This window comes from Anabrus simplex, chromosome 5 (assembly GCF_040414725.1).
Source record: "Anabrus simplex isolate iqAnaSimp1 chromosome 5, ASM4041472v1, whole genome shotgun sequence".
Lineage (NCBI taxonomy): Eukaryota > Metazoa > Arthropoda > Insecta > Orthoptera > Tettigoniidae > Anabrus > Anabrus simplex.
Genome location: NC_090269.1, coordinates 150829245 through 150850025, shown reverse-complemented (window position 1 = coordinate 150850025; position 20781 = coordinate 150829245). Strand labels below are relative to the sequence as shown.

At 37.4% G+C, this 20781-nt stretch overlaps 1 protein-coding gene across 1 annotated transcript in view; it reads right to left on the bottom strand.

Moving 5' to 3' along the window:
* Nucleotides 1-20781, bottom strand: part of LanB2 (laminin subunit gamma-1) — a 1346184-nt gene that overhangs the window by 113041 nt on the left and 1212362 nt on the right. Inside the window, exons 11-12 of the mRNA XM_067147161.2 lie at nt 9536-9668; nt 2754-2978 (exon numbers count right to left, since the gene is read on the bottom strand). Of these exons, the coding sequence (XP_067003262.1) occupies nt 2754-2978; nt 9536-9668 (358 nt within the window). The remainder of the gene's footprint in view (nt 1-2753; nt 2979-9535; nt 9669-20781) is intronic.

The window sequence follows — 20781 nt, the reverse complement described above, 5'->3', positions numbered from 1 at the left end:
TTACTGACACACCACTCATAAACAAAATTGCCATAGGAAACCAAGAAATCAAAATTGTAGATAAATTTAAATATCTGGGAGAAATCATAACATATAACCTCAATGAAAAGCCAGCATGGCATAACAGAATAAATAAACTGACCAGAGCACAATATGTCTCCAAGAATACCTACAACAAAAAGAGGCCTGTCAATAGCAACAAAATTAAAACATTACAAAACAGTCACTCAACCAGCAATAACATACACAAGCGAAACCATCTTCAAAACAACTAACACTGCACAAATAGACAAAATACTCAAGACAGGGAGAAGAATCATTAGAACATGCATCAACAAATCATACTAAAAAGATGGGCACTGGAGAGTAGCTTCTAATGAAACAATCTACAAGGAAATAGAACCAGTAATGAGCTCAATCAGGAAGAAAGGCATTTCATTTTTTGGACATCTAATCAGGACACCAGAGAACAGGATCATCAGGAGAATAATAGAAAAATTATGGAATAGTAAGTGCAACATTAAGTGGATTACAGAAATCAAGGAAGGTATGGATAAACTACAAATTACAGTGGAAGACCTAAGAAACAAAACCAACAAAATCAAGAAACTCACAGACAAACAAACCAGACTGCAAATCAGAATCAACAAACAGACAATAGGAAGGGTGTTTTCCAATGAAGAAAGAAGGATAAGATCAGAGAGAATGAAGAAGTACTGGGCTGACAGGAAACTAAAAAATTCTTTGTATAAAGTTGGCTAGAGTGGTCCAATGAAAGCCATAAAATGTAAATAAATAAAAGGAAATCCACCTTTTCAGTACATACAAAACTGTTACACATAAATTATACTACATTCTTATTATTATGAAAGTACCTGTTTCGACATGTTTTCAATGTCATCATCAGCCTTTTGTAAAACCAAGCAAAAGAATAAATTCACATATAGCAACAATGTACACACATTGGTAAAATTAGTGTAACGATACATGTTTAAAATAGTTTATATGAAATATATGAGAATTGCCACGCGTTTGGTGGGGTAGGGGGGGAAATATATGACTAGTAGTATAATTTATGTGCAACAGTTTTGTATGAATTGAAAATGGATTTCCTTACATTAAAATTACTTTTGTGATTCTCAGTTCAATACGGAACAGCTATGAAGTTTTTAACTTTAGATATCCTTCTTAAAAATGCTCTAGAGGTGACATTAAAATGCATTAAGAGGATGCTGAAGACCAAAAATTATGAAAACTTTCTTTTTGTTATGAATTCCGAATTTGCAATAATTTCTCTTTTGAATAGTGTATAAATAATTTTAAATAGAAGTATTCTTTGTAAATCCATGTTGTTCCATGCACTAAAATTTTTGGCAGGTTCACAACCAAAGTGAACTAAGTCCATTTGAAATAGTTTAGAGAAATTGAGTCCTGAAGTTTCTGGCTCATAATTAATTACTGAAACTTTAAAATAATTTTAGAAAAAGCTTAATCGCTAGGGTATTTTCTAACTTAAATGTTGGCATATGTATGAAATAACAAGTTATTGACCCTGGTGAACAATTTCATTTTATTAGAAAGCAAATGGACTTGGTTCACTCTGGTCGTAAATTTTAATTTACTGGACGAAACAAAAATTACAATATAAACAGTGTTCAACTTACTTTGTAATAGATATCACAGTCAGACCATGATTTGTGCTCGTAATATAATTTAATACAAAAATATTTTTTGGTTTTTTTCCAAATAACCATATCAGTCCAATTCAACTCAATCAGTGTGCACAATTTCATCACTGTGATCTGCGTTGTTTACAATATCAGTTGACCTTGAAGAAATCTCAAATGGGAGATTCTTGAAGATGTGATGATGAATTGGAGGTATATAGGGCAAGAGGTCCATCCAGTTCTTCTTAGCTGCAGATATCCTTCACTGAATTCCACATAGGAACTCTTGAATGAAAGGTGATAATCATCCTGCACTCTTGTTTTGCTCAAGAATTACCTCCAGAAAGACATATCTTCATTCAGAGTTCCTTGAAAAATATTTTCAAAAGGGAACCTTTCACCACTCTTAACCACCTTATTTGTAGCCAATTGAAGGCCTGACCATCAGCAGTCTTTTTTCTATTGGTGATTGCTTCCTCCAAAGCCTTTGTAGATAAGGATCCCTCTCTGTCCATCTTGATCATTTTAAAACGAGGATTCCTCCACTTTGATGATCTGATCATTTGCACCTGGTCTTCCCGGGTGTAATTATGTGTCAGATGATGAATTAGGAAGACAGTCTTCACCGTTAGACATGTTATTGACTAAATAAAACACTTACATTCACAAACAATGATGGTCTGTAGATTAATGGACTTGGTTCACTATGGAAGTGACAAATTCTTAGTAACGTAGGACCTCAACTGAGAGAAACAAGAGCAGTAAAAATGAAGTTTCTAAGCAACATATTATAAGGAATGACCAGACGAGATAGAATACGAAATGAGAAGATACGGAAAGGGGTAGGAGTAGAACTGACAGAGGAAAGCTTGCGCAGTTTGCATACCTGATGTGAATGGGAAACGAAGAGATTTCAAAGAAAGCCTTTGAGAATATGCTCACTGGAAAGAGAGAATGAGATGGAGAGGGAAGAATGAGGTGTAGACAGCAGCAGCTTTGGTACACAACCCTACGCAGTGTGATCTCTCCTTGTCAGTAGCTCATATTCCAGAGTTCACTCTTGCTACTGATGCACAGACAACATACCTGTTTCTGCATCACAGATGTCCGCATGTCCGTTACAGTTGCACGGAACACAAGGAGAAAAGGGGCCACCGTTCGATGGTTCGTGTCGGAACCCTGGAGCGCACGACTCACAGAACTGGCCCACGTAGCCATCGGGACAGGTGCACATCTCGATCCAAGTGGCAGGCTTGCCGGCAGCTCCTCGACGAGCTGTTTGGATCTTCACGTTGTCCAGAAATCCAACTCCTAGAGAAACATTGAACAACACATGCTATGTAAACATAGGGCCAAACAAGGTTTGTGCTTATTGATTTTAATCCTAGAAGTAGTGTGAGAAACTTGGGTAAGATACTATTCTTATACTCATAAGAGCTGAAAAGTAAAGTAAAACTGATAGTAAGTACAGTAAAACTTGCTCAAAGCTGAATCGCAAAGGACTAAAAAAAACTTTCAAATTAGACAAGTTTCTGCATTACACAAAACATCAGGTTTCTTGCCTTAAAACAGTAAATTTAAATATTACTTAGAGCTTACTCGTACCTGCCTACACATGACGCTCGGCCATCTAGATTGATGTACGTATTATCATAGTACACTGATCGGTTAATTATTATTATCACTGAGCTTTATTATCACATACAGCATGAATAACAGTATATCATTTTGGCACTATCACAACACTACATTACATTATTTCCTTAAACTTATTTCCATCATAAAACTCTATACACAACACTAAGCTTTCTTCCGCAGATCAAACAAAGAAACTTGTCCCTCTTCTTTCAAATCGTGTCTTTCTGAATGCAGTCCTGGGCTGAGTACAATAGTTCAAGAAGTGTGGAAGAGTTAGATGTAATGGGAAATTGCTTTTGTCACAAAAGCACTGTGGGCGTGTTCTTGGGTTTGGATCCTGTTTTGATCTTCATCTCCTTGCTCGTCTCCTCCGCTTTCTCAGCCTTTCTCACTGCTAGAAGGGCTGTACGTGATTCGTAAATGTGATGTGTCATAAGTTGTTCCTCATTTCGAATGAACTTCTCTGCCTTGAAGAGAAAGTTTCTTGCTTGACACAAGTTGGATATCGCCAACACGTTTTCAAGCACTTCCTTCATTCCACCAACCGTGTTATCACTCTCTCCAAACACGTGCCTCAGTTTGTCCAATACCAGCACCAGAAATGCACAAACTTTGTACATAAAAGTACATCAATTCCTAATACTTCTCCGCACTGTACCAGTAGATTTTAATGAATTCTTTCGACTTTCATTTCCATTTCCGCATCAAGGAGATTCTGCATTATATAAATGTAACAATATTATAACACGGTAAGCTTCATCGGGATTGAGTAAGTATTCCGTAGTGGACAAGTTTCTGTTTCATTCAAGTTCCACTTTGAGCAAGTTTTACTGCATTTGCTTGTAAGATGGGAAATTGACCACTGGAATACACCACCTGCAGCTGTTTAGAGCCTTTTCCTAAAAATGTAATGTGCTTCAAGAAGTGACTCCAATATCCTGTAAAATTAGTGTAAATTTACCATAAAATGGCATAATATTAATACCCCAAAAACCTTTTTTAGAATCCTTGACTCCATAACAAATTCAAAAATGTTAACTAGAAATTAGCATAACATTTAGGGTTCAAAACACACACTGATGTGAAATTTATGGCAAACAGTATGTATTTAATATATCTGTTTGTTAACACCAATTTCCAAACATGAACACAATGGTTCTCAATATGCTGAGCAAAAAGTAATATGTTCCAGCCAGGTCAGACTCCTTGTTTTTTTCTTTTACTGTCTTTATCAATAAAATAACGAGGAGAACTCCTTGCATTTGAATCCTCTGTAATGACCATAACACTGGAACTGGCTATTTCTGATGTCCACTACCCTCCTCAAGTGTTGATGTAGGAGAGTTGTTTGAGAGACAGGCATATTGGCAGCACACAGTCCCAGCCTAATCTGCATGATGATCATGTAATATTCAGCACAACCACAAATTGGAGGTACAACCAACGATATAAACATCAAAGTAGCTGCTGTGTTAACAATTAAGAGATCACTTATAAGTGTCACCACTCCCTCCATACATACATATCCCACGCTGTTCCATCTTAAGCGATGGGTCGGCGAACGAGGCTTCTCCACCAGTTCCTGTCTCTGAACTTCTCTCCTTCTTCGATGTTTTCCAAAGCATGTCCTCTTCAATGTCAATCTTCACCATGTCCTTGTACCTGAGTCTTGGTCGCCCTCTTGGTCTTTTGTCTTCAAGTTTTAGATCACACATTTGTTTCAGTAATCTGTTGAAATGAAATGAAATGTCGTATGGCTTTTAGTGCCGGGATATCCCAGAATGGGTTCGGCTCGCCAGGTGCAGGTCTTTCTATTTGACCCCTGTAGGCGACCTGCGCGTCGTGATGGGGATGAAATGATGATGAAGACAATACATACACCCAGCCCCCGAGCCATTGGAATTAACCAATTAAGGTTAAAATCCCCGACCCGGCCGGGAATCGAACCCGGGTCCCTTTGAACAGAAGGCCAGTACGCTGACCGTTCAGCCAACGAGTCGGACAGTAATCTGTTATCTCCCATGCGTCGTATATGTCCATACCATCTCAGTCGCTGCGATGTTATTCTGTTCTGTAGTCTTACAACTTGAGCCTGCTTGCGGATTTCCTCATTACAGACTCTGTCCCTCTGTGTTCTACCGATCATGCTACGGACAAATCTAATTTCTGCTGCCTGGATTCTACTGACATCTTTCTTTCTCATGGTCCATGTTTCGCAACCATAGATCAGGATTGGTACGTAATAGGTTTCATACATGATTCTCTTACATTTTGTTGGTATTTTATTGTTCCATATTATGTCTTAAACTATTTTGTAGATTGCTACCTGTGTGAATTCTGTGGAAAATTTTCTTGTCTACAGAACCAGTATCAGAGATAACACTCCCAAGATATTTGAATTGATGGTTCATCTGTAGCTGTTTCCCCTCCATTTCAATGTGTCTCACTGGCTATCCATATCTTTTCTTTTGGCTGAAGATGAGTCCATATTCTGTAGCAGCTTCTGTCCAGGAGTTTATTTGTTCTTGAAGGTCTTCTTTAGAGTCTCCCCACAAGCATATATCATCAGCGAACAAGATAACTTTCATTTTCTTACCTCCAATGGTTTGGTGTACTTTTCTCTGAATCTCGTTCATCACAATGATGAAAGAAGAGGAGATTTTATATCAAAGGTTTCAGTTATCCCTACAGGTGTTTTGACTTTACTGTAGGTATTTTCATACAAAACTTTGATCCTGTGTATCATATATAAGTAATAATAATAACAACGTAAACGTTTCCACCTTTTCAATACTAAAATATATTCACAAAATTATAAATTACATGGTACTAGTTTCGACCCATCTAGGGATCATCATCAGCCGTATTGAAGCAAAGATCACTTTTGGCGAAATCCTAAGAAAATGTTATTTTAAAGAATAACAAGTGAATGTGGTAGATGAAATGAGATGTTATTATGGTAATAGTTAATAATACAAGGAATATACATACTAAGAGGTTTTTAACAAAGAATAAAGTATAAATGGGAATCATGGAAATCAGTAAGTTCTTGTACTGAAATGACATATATAAAATTATATATGGCTTAGGAAGAGGGCTTAAGGTGGGGCTGAAGGGTGCGGGAGAAAGTGTAATTGTCTCGGAAAAGTACCTTTGATTAAATTTAGGATTGAGTTTAGGTTTGTTTCTGAGGAAAGTGATAAATAGATCGAAGAGTATGTTGGGTTTCTCTGAGATTTCATTGAGATTGTGACTGGTGTTAAAGTATTGGTCTAGGTATATGTAGTAATTTTCCATTATGTTGAGTAAAGGGCCCTTGTTTGCTAATACGAGGATGTTCATGTCTTGTTCAATATTGGTGAAATTAGGTTATAATCTTGCATGTGTTGGCCGATGGCTGAAAACCTGTTGTATTTTATTGCGTTAGTGTGCTTGTGGTATCTGATAATGAAGTTTCTTCCGGTTTGCCCGATGTAGGTTTTTTTTTATACAGGTGGTACATTTGATCCTATAAACTCCCGATTAAAAAAAAAAAAAATGCTGGTCTTGTTGATGTGTGAAGTATTGTGTAAAATGTTCATGTTCTTATTGTTGGTTTTGAAGGCTATTTTAATGCCTTGTTTCTTAAAGATGTTGGTTAACTTGTAGATATCATTGTTGAACGTGAAGGTGGAAAATGTTAGAGGTTTGGTTATTTCTTTTTTGAGGGTAGTTTTTGGGCGATGTTTGTGTTTATTGATTATCCTTTCTATAAAATGATTGCTGAAGCCATTGAATTTTGCGATTCCGCGGATTGTGTTGAGTTCGTTTTTTAGATCTTTATTGGACATAGGTATGCTGAAGGCTCGGTGAACTAGGCTGTTGTATGTGGCTCGTTTGTGGGACTGGGGGTGCACTGAATCTTGGCGAATGGTGGAGGCTGTTTGAGTGGGTTTTCTGAAAATTTTATAACTGAAAGAATCTGAGTTTCTAGTGATGGTTAAATCTAGAAAGTTGATTTTTTGATTTGACAACGAATTCGAAAACATTCTCTTTTGGGCCAGATATGTTGACGATGTCTTTGTAATCATGAATGAGAAATCAATTAACTCACCCACCACCCTCTTAAGACTCAACAATATTGATCCTCATATCAAATTCACACTACCGGGCGAGTTGGCCGTGCGCGTAGAGGCGCGCGGCTGTGAGCTTGCATCCGGGAGATAGTAGGTTCGAATCCCACTATCGGCAGTCCTGAAAATGGTTTTCCGTGGTTTCCCATTTTCACACCAGGCAAATGCTGGGGCTGTACCTTAATTAAGGCCACGGCCGCTTCCTTCCAACTCCTAGGCCTTTCCTATCCCATCGTCGCCATAAGACCTATCTGTGTCGGTGCGACGTAAAGCCCGTAGCAAAAAAAAAAAAAAAAATTCACACTAGAATCCGAATCAAATCAAAAAATCAACTTTCTAGATTTAACCATCACTAGAAACTCAGATTCTTTCAGTTATAAAATTTTCAGAAAACCCACTCAAACAGCCTCCACCATTCGCCAAGATTCAGTACACCCCCAGTCCCACAAACGAGCCACATACAACAGCCTAGTTCACCGAGCCTTCAGCATACCTATGTCCAATAAAGATCTAAAAAACGAACTCAACACAATCCGCGGAATCACAAAATTCAACGGCTTCAGCAATCATTTTATAGAAAGGATAATCAATAAACACAAACATCGCCCAAAAACTACCCTCAAAAAAGAAATAACCAAACCTCTAACATTTTCCACCTTCACGTTCAACAATGATATCTACAAGTTAACCAACATCTTTAAGAAACAAGGCGTTAAAATAGCCTTCAAAACCAACAATAAGAACATGAACATTTTACACAATACTTCACACATCAACAAGACCAGCATTTTTTTTTTTTTTAATCGGGAGTTTATAGGATCAAATGTACCACCTGTATAAAAAAAAACCTACATCGGGCAAACCGGAAGAAACTTCATTATCAGATACCACAAGCACACTAACGCAATAAAATACAACAGGTTTTCAGCCATCGGCCAACACATGCAAGATTATAACCATAATTTCACCAATATTGAACAAGACATGGACATCCTCGTATTAGCATACAAGGGCCCTTTACTCAACATAATGGAAAATTACTACATATACCTAGACCAATACTTTAATACCAGTCACAATCTCAATGAAATCTCAGAGAAACCCAACATACTCTTCGATCTATTTATCACTTTCCTCAGAAACAATAATGCAGCCAACCTAAACTCAATCCTAAATTTAATCAAAGGTACTTTTCCAAGACAATTACACTTTCTCCCGCACCCTTCAGCCCCACCTTAAGCCCTCTTCCTAAGCCATATATAATTTTATATATGTCATTTCAATACAAGAACTTACTGATTTCCATGATTATAATTTTTACAACACCCCATTTATACTTTATTCTTTGTTAAAAACCTCTTAGTATGTATATTCCTTGTATTATTAACTATTACCATAATAACATCTCATTTGATCTACCACATTCACTTGTTATTCTTTAAAATAACATTTTCTTAGGATTTCGCCAAAAGTGATCTTTGCTTCAATACGGCTGATGATGACCCCTAGATGGGTCGAAACTAGTACCGTGTAATTTATAATTTTGTGAATATATTTTAGTATTGAAAAGGTGGAAACGTTTACGTTGTTATTATTATTACTTATATATTATTCTCAGTTCAATACGGACCAAAAACATGAAATTCATAACCATTAAACTTGTGTATCATGTCACCCTGTATTCCAATTTTCTTCAGTGTTTCCCACGCCTTCTCTCCACTGCTCCCTCCACTCGGATAATATTCACTTCACTACACGTGTTCAATTCGTTAAGCAATTCCTAAATTTGAACTTGATCTTTTACCCCTCTAGACTGAGAATTTGTTTATCGGCCAAACATGTATCTCGATCTTTTATCCATCTAGAGTGAAAATTTGGATCTTGTTCTTTTTTATCCATCTAGAGTTAGAATTTGTCATCACATGCCACTTCGCCTGTTCCACTCCCCCAAGGGCAGTCATCGTCTGCACGGAGATGGCTACAGTTACTTCAAATATAAACCACAAGTTAAATACAGTTTGTTAAAAGCTCTCAGATGGTATTGTCACAATAAACAAGTGTCTTAAGAAGTACTGGGATGCCATCTCACCTCACCTACGTAGAGACAGTCTAACTCACCTTCAGGAACATAAGTGCCCCTGATACGAATTGCGGTCAGGTTCGCTAACACACTGATGAAGTCACGAGCAGATAGTCGAGGCTGCCATCCATACTTTGGATTCTCGTGAAGTCGGAAACGAAATTCCTGGCTCTGTGTACAAACCATGTTAATAAATATTTAAGACTAGATTATAATGTTAATGATTAATTCTTACAAACCACAGTGACAACAAGAATAAATTAAAATCTAATTAACATATAAAACTATATTGTTTGATTAAAAGGTACAAAGGAAAGTGACAGAGAAATACTGTACTTTTTAAATTTTGTTATACTGTCCTGAAAAACATTTGAAAATGGTCTTACTGAGAGGACGTGCAAGGTCAACTGGACATGTCGACTGAGTATATTATTATTACAAGTAATGAAAATCTTTTTTTTTCGTATTGAAAGAATCTCAATAATAATATGTTAATAACATCCTGTAATGTATTGAATAGGTTGGAGTCTAATAAATTCTTTTATATTATTATTGAGTATATTATACCCTATCTCAAATTACCTGCGAGATAGTGTGCGTTGCAGTACTAGTCGCATAAAAACATCAGTCAAGAAACTGGGAGGTCGATAACTAGTTCAAATAATCTGTAACTAACATAATATAAAAAGAATACAACTTTTTTACAATCACCAGAATGAATTAAGATGATATTCAATACAATTCTGAAGGTTAATGTACTCACTAATGTCGCCTGCGGAAGAAAGATAGGTTACTCAATTCCCTCCATATCTGCATCGTCGTGATCACTAGTACAATTTACCAACTTCATCGTATAAATCCATATTGATACAGTTAAAAATAAGAAACAATGTTAGGTTTAATCGAAAGCGACTTTCAACCTATTAGGTCGTGTTACGTACATTTAGTACGTGTTGAAGAGATGTTAAGTACAGAACAAAAATGGCCACCCAGACACCAGTGGGATCCGAACCCACAACCTCCCACTGGTGTCTGGTTGGCCATTTTTGTTCTGTACTTAACATCTCTTCAACACGTACTAAATGTACGTAACACGACCTAATAGGTTGAAAGTCGCTTTCGATTACAATGTGGTCGTGAAAATTCAATATTCAATGTTAGGTTTGTCATATTTCATTTTTTTAACACTGAAGACAAAAGTTTTTGCAAGAAGTGAGGTCAATTTTTGTAAATAATGTATTTATATATTTTGTGTTTCTCAAAAATGTCCTTAAAAAGGCATTAGGTTCTTCCATTTTTTTCAGTTTCTGAATTTTGAGTTTTGTAATCTACCACGTGATTTTATAGCTGATGAAGTCTCAAAAAGAGATGAAACATGTCCTTAAATATATTTAATGTTTTTTAATTAAACAGCTCACTTGTAAAGTGATGTGTTTTGATTGGGTGGACCAAAACCTAACATTGTTTCTTAGTCGTCATCACTGTCAGAGCCATACACATTTATCACTGTCCATTCAATGGCATCGTCTGCTAAGTGGTCTATATCTCGCACTGGTTTTTCTTCCATCTCAATGAAGTGTTTTACATACATTTCCCAACGTTGAGGGGTCACTACTTCAATCCCTTCCAGCAGCAGTTTTCTTACTTCTGCAAGGGTGAAAGTTTTGTTGTTCCTAGACACATGGCCCTTAACTTGGCTCCACACAAGGGCCACGCTCACCCATCTTCACTCCACACGCAACTTTAACAAATGTTATGTAAAAGTAAATTAAAACAGTTAACTAAATCCTAAACAAAGAGTAACTACCAGCTAATTAATAATGATATATTACTAAATATTAGCATGAAAGAAACACGTGATAATATGCAAAGTCACTAGTGCGCCAATAACACCCAGAGCACAGCAGTAAACAGAAAGCACGTGGGTTGTATGTTAGCTAAATGAGCTGCTACTGAATACTGCAATGGCTGTTACACATCGCCCCTCTCAAAAGGCACTTTGATACACAAATACCAACTAAACAGCTTTTTAAAAGTGAAAAGTGGAGATAAATTGATTTAGATGGCGTACATAAATTTTACGTGGAAATAACATTATTCAACACATGTAGAGTATTTTTAACGCCTTACCAAAAGACAGTACCACGGCATTTACCACGTGATTTTGGTATTTACTTTATCTCCCAGGTTATTTGAGATAGGGTATAGTAATTGGATGGTGTTATGCATCAATTGACCAAGCGCCAAAATGGAATTTTTTAGATTATTGCACCATCTGGTAGCTAAAGGTCTTAACTTTACATAGGTTATAATTCGGAAACTTATTCACAATATGATTTCGCAGGAAATTAATTTTGACCAAACGCCAACCTCTCAATCATTAAATTGAAGTTTTGCATCAAGTGACCAACCACCATTTCTGAGTCTGAATTACGCATCAAATGACCACACGACAAGCGTGTAGTCGCTTGGTCATGTGATGCTAAATGTAGATTCCCGTGTAGCAGATTCCCGCGCAGGTTTTCTTCCCTGTGGTGTACGCCCAGAACCTAAAAACCTCCGATATGGAAAAATCGAAGTTGGATGAAAAACTGGAAAGGCTTTGTTTTGACATTGAAAAACACTGCCATTGCCCCATATTTCCATAGATGTGTTTTTTTACAAGCGTCAGTTGTGGTTATATAACTTAGGGATTCATAGTGGGAAGGATAATAAAGGTAATTGTTACGTCTAGTTGGAAGGAGTAGTAGGACGAGGGGCTCAGGAGGTTGGATCCTGCTTGTGCAAGCATCTTATGGAAAACGTGCACAAAGCCAAAGAAGTAATATTGTGGTCAGATTCTTGCGGAGGCCAGGATCATAATATAAAGATTGTTCTACTTCTGAAAACAGTTTTGGAACAACACCCTACCATTGAAAAGATTACACAAATATTTTTATTTCCAGGCCGTATCTTCCTCCCTAACGGCAGCGACTTTGTAGATATAGAACGTGCTTTCAAATTTCAGCAGCACCTCTATACCACCGAAGACTACATAATTGTAATGAAGATGTGCCGAAAGAAGAACCCGCTTGTTGTGCACAGAATGCTATGGGCTTTACGTCGCAACCGACACAGATAGGTCTTATGGCGACGATGGGATGGGAAAGGCCTAGGAGTTGGAAGGAAGCGGCCGTGGCCTTAATTAAGGTACAGCCCCAGCATTTGCCTGGTGTGAAAATGGGAAACCACGGAAAACCATTTTCAGGGCTGCCGATAGCGGGATTCGAACCTACTATCTCCCGGATGCAAGCTCACAGCCGCGCGCCTCTACGCGCACGGCCAACTCGCCCGGTGTGCACAGAATGACGAGACCGGATTTTCATAGTACAGTTCATCTGGAGAAGCACATTGTAAACAGGAAGACAGGCACAAACAGTGAGAAGGTAAACTGGCTGCATGTGAGAGAAATACTCGTAGAGTTGAAGAAAGATAAACCTTTCAGCATTTTCTTAAAAATGCATTTTGATGCAGAACGCACTGTTGAAGTGGGCATTAAGAAATCTATAGTAGGTCGCCGGCTTCAGAATGAAAATGGATCAGCTCCTCATGGTCTGCTCACTCTGTAATGGTCCAATGGAAAACCAGTTTAAGAAACGAAACTGAACGACCTGTGCTCTCTCATGAGGCCTGTTTAGTGATCCTAGAATACACGATTGTATAGATGGGTTTGATTGTGTAAATATGGATTTTGAACTCAAAAAAAAAATTTTAAAAAAATACTGCATTATATTATACTTGGAGAAACTGTGTGTTTATTAAGCCTTAATACTATGATCTACCAGTGTAATTGCTATACTACTGTATATTCTAAAATTCGTGTTTTTTTCTATGTCATGTTGTATGGTGTTATGTATAATTTAATTCTGTATTTAAATAAGAAATAACATTAGTTAATAAGTACCATATTTTACACTGCACTGAATTTTAAAAGTCAAATCGTTCACTAAACTACAATTTTATTTGTTGGTCAAGTGATGCAAAACAAAAAACTAGGGTAACCGCAATAAAGCATCAAGTGACCAAGCCCATTATCTCAGATTACGACGATATCCATCAAATATCCCTAAATTGAATACATTAATAAGAAAATTCATGGTTTTATCTTCATTTTGGTGTATAATACCTCACATTTAACAGGAAATATGAATTAATACAAAGGATTTTGCGTTTATGTCAATATCTCAAAATCTACTTTTGGCGCTTGGTCAAGTGATGCATAACACCATCCAATTATGGAATTAAAGTAGCAAGCAAATAGTGTTTATTGAGCAGAAAGAGAACAGAAGGTAGTGTAAATTGGGGAAAGCTTCAGGTACTTGGGATTTGACATGGAGGTCAGTAAAACAGAGCATGAGGAACTTCATCTGGAAGAAAGGCACCTGGACACTGACAAAGAATCGAGGCCAGTGAGAAGAAATTTTTAAGAACTATGATCAGAGAGACAAGAAAGGACAGAGTAAGAAATTAGGATCTCAGGAGGGAAATTGGAGTGGAAAAGTTTTGGGACAGAATAGAGAGAAATAAATAATAAAACTGATAATAATGTTATTGACTTTTTAGCTACTTTTCTTTTATGGTTTTTGGAGACACTGGGATGCCATAATTTAGTCCTGCAGGAGTTCTTTTACATGCCAGTAAATCTACCAACACGAGTCTGTCATATCTGAGCACCTTCAAATACCACCCGACTGAGCCAGGATTGAACCAGCCAAGTTGGGGTCAAAAGGCCAGCGCCTCAACCATCTGAGCCACTCCGCCCGGCAAAAATAAACTGAGATGGTTTGGACATGTTAAGATGGTGGAAGAAATGACATAGTATAAAACGATATCATAAAATTAATAATGCCACTACTAACACTGACTAAACTTGTATCTTCTTTTTCACTCAGCACAAATACAATAACACTTGAAATACACAATGTTGCTATAAGTTCTGTCAGTAAAATCTAAACACGCTGTAGTATGGTAATTGTGAATGAAGAAGCGTGGCAACGCTGTATGTCATCGTCCACAAGGTCACCTGCACGACTCTGCCAGTAACCGGCTTTCAGTGTGCCAACAGCAAGTACCAGTGAAAGATGGAGTGGGGAATATATGAAAATATATGAAAGATATGAAATGCTGTATTGGCGTTATTTCATTGTGGAAAGTGAGCTAAGGGCATATTTTTTCTACACTGAAACCTCTTGGTATCAATGAACGATTTGTGTTTCAGACAATAGTACAGTTTAACAAAACAGGTGCAACTGCTGATCGCATCAGATCGGGCCGTCCTAGGTGTGTATCAATGATAAGATATATATTAGGTTCAACCTTTTCAATACTACTGTAATTAGATACGTGTTTATGTTACAAATACCTTTTATTCAACTTGGGGACCAGTTTCAACATATATAATGTCATCATCAGCCATAAAATGAATCACAAATATATATAAGCAAAGACATAATCTGTAACTGACCATTCACACCATGTGTCATAACAGAAGAGTAACGGCTTAATAATTAAATCTGGCACAGTGACACATTGAAGTAAACATAAAGTCTCTCATTATTCAAAGAATAAAAGAAGGTTCTTCAATATGTAGTCTTTGTGCATCCGTTCAATAGAACGCTCCGATAGGCTTCCAAAGTAAAGAGTCATTTAAAACACTCACACGTGATATGCGACAACCAGAGCAACGAGAACTTATTTGAGTCACTCGTAATTTATACCTGATAAAATTTGAATTGATGAATATGAAATCAGTCAGTAGTTAGTCCTGTGAGCAGGAGATATAGAATGTGGTAGGTCTGGAGAGGAGGAAGATGGGAGGAAAGAAAAAGATCTTGTTAGGGGATTAGTAGGTTTATAAGGTGGGTCTTGTGAACAATGTGGTGGGGGTTTGTAACATGATAGGGTACTGTGTATCGCGGTAAATATTGACCTCCTATTTGGAAGATTAAAGTACTTTAATTAAAAAATCAAATAGAATGTTAGTTTTTTCTGAGATTTCATTCAGATTCGAACTGGAGTTGAAGAATTGGTCTAAGTGAATGAAGCCATTTTCTGCAACGTAAAAATAGGGCCTTTGTCCATATTCATGACCACCTCTATATCTTGTTGTATGTTACTGAAGCTATGCTTTGAATCTTGAATGTGCTGGCCAACTGCCGAGTATCTATTATATTTTGTAGCATTAACATGTTCCATGTATCTGATTTTGAAGTTCCTCCTTGTTTGACCAATGTACGAGGCTTGACAGTTTTGACATTGGAATCTGTATGCACCTGATTTTTGATAAATGTTAGTCTTGTTAATTGAGCTGGTATTATATAAGATATCCATATTTCTATTCTTAGTTCGATATGCAATTTTGGTGTTGTGTTTCTTCAGAATATTTGCAACTACGTAAATATCTTCGTTGAATGTGAGGGTTGAATAATATACATACATACATTATCATTATAGACTGTTATGCCTTTCAGCGTTCAGTCTGCAAGCCTCTGTGAATTTACTAAATGTCGCCACAATCCTCGATTTGCAACAAGTGTTGTGGCCTCATTTAGTTCTATACCTCTTATCTTTAAATCGTTAGCAACCGAGTCTAACCATCGTCGTCTTGGTCTACCTCTACTTCTCTTACCCTCCATAACAGAGTCCACTATTCTCCTAGGTAACCTATCCTCCTCCATTCGCCTCACATGACCCCACCACCGAGGCCGGTTTATGCGTACAGCTTCATCCATCGAGTTCATTCCTAAATTAGCCTTTATCTCCTCATTCTGAGTACCCTCCTGCCATTGTTCCCACCTGTTTTTACCAGCAATCATTCTTGCTACTTTCATGTCTGTTACTTCTAACTTATGAATAAGATATCCTGAGTCCAGTCAGCTTTCGCTCCCGTAAAGCAAAGTTGGTCTGAAAACAGACCGATGTAAAGATAGTTTCTTCTGGGAGCTCACTGCATTAGCTTTACGGCACTTTGGTCCGTATCGCACTTCAATAGATTCACAATTAAGTATTCATTATTTTCCACCTAGTCGATACAATGATTGCTTAAGGCAATTTAATGGTTAAAAGTGGTTCATGATTCGTGTATTATCAACATCTTCAGCCACATAACACTGTTTAGATGAAAAATATATAAATTGACAAAGTAATGCTTAAGAGGAAGTGTTCTTAAAATTAACATAAGATTGACAACATTAAAACAAACAAAAAACTCAAGAGAAAATATATAAATTATTTCTACAATTGAAAGCAGTCGTCAAGGAAACACTTGTACAATATTCCATAGAGAATATATCCTAAATGAATATTCTTTTCTTAATAATTCATGAAAAAAAGTCAGTTCTGTTGAATTTCTTACCTACTGACATCAATTTAGTCTTCGAGAGGCTAATTTTTATACCATACTCATTGCACCTATTTTCAAGTTCCAAGATATTAGACTGCAGGCTTTCGGCACAATCTGCCATTAAGACCAAGTTGTCAGCATAGGCCAGACTGCTTACTACATTTCTACCTAACTGAATCCCTCCCTGCCATTTTATACCTTTCAGCATATGATCCATGTAAACTACGAACAGCGAAGGTGAAAGATTACAGCCTTGTCTGACCCCTTTACGTACCCTGAACTCATTCTACCATCAATTCTCACTGAAGCCCAATTGTCAACATAAATGCCTTTGATTGCTTTTAATAATCTACCTTCAATTCCATACTTCCCCAGTATGGCGAACATCTTTTCCCTTGGTACCCTGTCATATGCTTTCTCTAGATCTATGAAACATAAACACAACTGCCAATTCCTCTCATAGCATTTTTCAATTACCTGGCGCATACTGAAAATCTGATCCTGACAGCCTCTCTGTGGTCTGAAACCACATTGGTTTTCATCCAACTTCCTCTCAATGACTGATCGCACCCTCCCTTCCAAGATGCCAGTGAATACTTTGCCTGGTACACTAATCAAAGGGATGCCTCGATAGTTGTTGCAATCCTTCCTGTTCCCTTGCTTATAGATAGGTGCAATTACTGCTTTTGCCCAATCTGAAGGTACCTTACCAACACTCCATGCTAATTTTACTACTCTATGAAGCCATTTCATCCCAGCCTTCTCACTATACTTCACCATTTCAGGTCTAATTTCATCTATTCCTGCTGCCTTATGACAATGGAGTCTATTTACCATCCTTTCCACTTCCTCAAGCATAATTTCACCAACATCATTTTCCTCCTCCCCATGAGCTTGGCTGTTCACAACACCGCCAAGATGATTTCCTTTTACATTGAGAAGATCTTCAAAATATTCCCTCCACCTCTCCAGTGATTCCCTGGGATCTATTATGAGTTCACCTGAATTACTCAAAACACTGTTCATTTCCTTTTTCCCTCCCTTCCTAAGAATCTTTATTACTGTCCAGAAAGGTTTCCCTGCTGCTTGACCTAGCCTTTCCAGGTTGTTACCAAAATCTTCCCATGACATCTTTTTTATATTCAAAAACTATTTATTTCGCTCTGTTTCTTTCATCTACGTACAAATCCCTGTCTGCCTCGGCCCTTGTTTGGAGCCATTTCTGATAAGCCTTCTTTTTACGTTTACAAGCTGCTCTCACTTCATCATTCCACGAAAACGTTCGCCTTTTCCCATCTTTACACACAGTTGTTCCTAGGCATTCCCTTGCTGTTTCTACTACAGCATCCCTGTATGCCACCCATTCACTTTCTATATCCTGAACCTGCTTACTGTCTACTGTTCGAAACTTCTCACTAATCATATCCATGTACTTCTGTCTAATTTTCTCGTCCTGGAGATTTTCTACCCTTATTCGTTTGCAGACAGATTTCACTTTCTCTACCCTAGGCCTAGAGATACTTAGTTCACTAGATCAGATAGTGGTCTGTATCATCAAAAAATCCCCGGAAAACTCGTACATTCCTAACAGATTTCCTGAATTTGAAGTCTGTTAAGATATAGTCTATTATGGATCTGGTACCCCTAGCCTCCCATGTGTAGCGGTGAATATCCTTATGCTTGAAGAATGTATTCATAACAGCTAAATCCATACTAGCACAGAAGTCCAGCAAACGCTTCCCATTAGCTTCCATATCTTCCCCACATTTACCTATTACCCTTTCGTATCCTTCAGTTCTATTCCCATCTCTCGCACTGAAATCGCCCATTAGCACTATTCTATCATTGCTGTTTACCCTGACCACGACGTCACTCGATGCTTCATAAAACTTGTCAACTTCATCCTCATCTGCACCCTCACATGGTGAATACACTGAGACAATTCTAGCCTTAATTCCTCCAACTGACAAATCTACCCACATCATTCGCTCATTTACATGCCTAATAGAAACTATGTTGCGTGCAATGGTATTCCTGATAAAGAGTCCTACCCCAGACTCTGCCCTTCCCGTTCTAACACCCGTCAAGTACACTTTATAATCTCCTATCTCTTCCTCGTTATCTCCCCTCACCCGAATATCACTTACTCCTAGCACATCCAGATGCATCCTCTTTGCTGACTCAGCCAGTTCTACATTCTTTCTTCCATAAGCCCCATTAATATTGATAGCTCCCCATCGAATTCCATTTCGTTCGCCAAGTTGTTTCCAAGGAGTCCCTCGCCTGTCAAATGGGAGTGGGACTCCGTTACTCCCATAGGTCCGAGGCTTGCTTAAAATATTCTGAGCTTGGTAAATTCATGAAGCAGGATGGTACCCTACTTGCACATAGTCCAAGTGAGGATCTCTCCTCTAACGGGTTATGGACCACCGTTGGATTGTATAGTCGTAGCCGCCTGAGCACAAGGAGGGCCACGATTCAAAATATGTCCGAGATGCCCACTCCCATTCCATAGCAACTGGTATCCGGACTCTCAGGACCACTTACTAGGCTACTCAGCCGTTGCCCATGGTTCACGAACTAGGACGTGACTACAAACATAATCAGGTTTAATTTTCTCTCTAGTTAGAGTTGAATTTAGGTGACTTTTTCATTTGTTGATAATGCGCTCTATAAATGCATTGCCATAACCGTTATATTTGGCTATGAAGCGTATTGTATTCAATTCTTCATTTAGATTTACTGTATTAAGTGGTACTGTATTAAGTGTCTACCATACTATTGTAGGTAGCATACTTGTGTGCTTTGGGATGAAAAGAATTTTTCTTGATAGTAGTGGCTGTCCGTGTCGGTTTCCTGTAAATTTTGTATTCTTTAGATGAAGGAGGGGTGAAAATGGGGGTTGAATGCCTTTAATGACGAGACTTATATATCAGAAACTGAAGGCTTTGCAGACCTGAAAATTAGTATTTGGAAACTCCTTTAAAAATAAAGAAACACGTATTTTTGTTTTTGAAAATCCAATTAATGGGGGTTAAACAGTAGTGACAAATGGGGTGAGTTTTTAGAAAGACTAAATCTACAGTATATCTCAGAAATGTAAAGTGTTACAGACGTAAAAACTGGTATTTGGAATCTCCTGTAAAACTAATGAAACACAGGTGATTTGTTTTTGGAAACTTCACTTAGGGGAACTAAAAAGGGGGTGAAATTTTAAAATGAGCATGTCTGCAGTATATCTCAAAAACTTAACATGTTACATAAGTGAAAAATGGTATTTTTAATCTTCATTAAAAATAAAGAAAAATGTAATTTTTGTTTTTGGAAAAAGCACTTAGGTGGGGGGTAAAAATGACTGAAAATGGGGTTGAATTCTTTTATTAGGATACCGATATCTCCAAAACTGAAGATGTCCCAGACATGAAAATTGGTATTTGGAATCTCCTTTAAAAATAAAGAAATATGTATTATTTGTTTTCGGAAATCCACTTAAAGGAGAGGGGGGGGGGGTTAAAAATTAGTTGAATTATTTGAATGAAGATACAATATCTCAAAAACAAAAGATGTTGCAGAAGTGAAAATTGGTATTTGGAATGTGCCTTAAAAGTAAAGAAATATGTATTCCTTTGATTTCAGAAAAAACCAAAGGGGGGTGGGGGTTGAAAGTATTGAAAAATTAATTTAATTAATTGTATGAGGATATTTATATCTAATAAAACTAAAGTTGTTACAGACGTTAAAATTGTATTTGGACCTCCTTTAAAAACAAAGAATAACTCATTTTGGGGGGAAAATCATCTTGGGGAGTTGAATTCCTTTCTGATACATATCTAAAAAACTGAAGATGTTACAGTCATGATAATTGGTATTTAGAAGATTCTTTACTAATAAAGAAACAAGTAT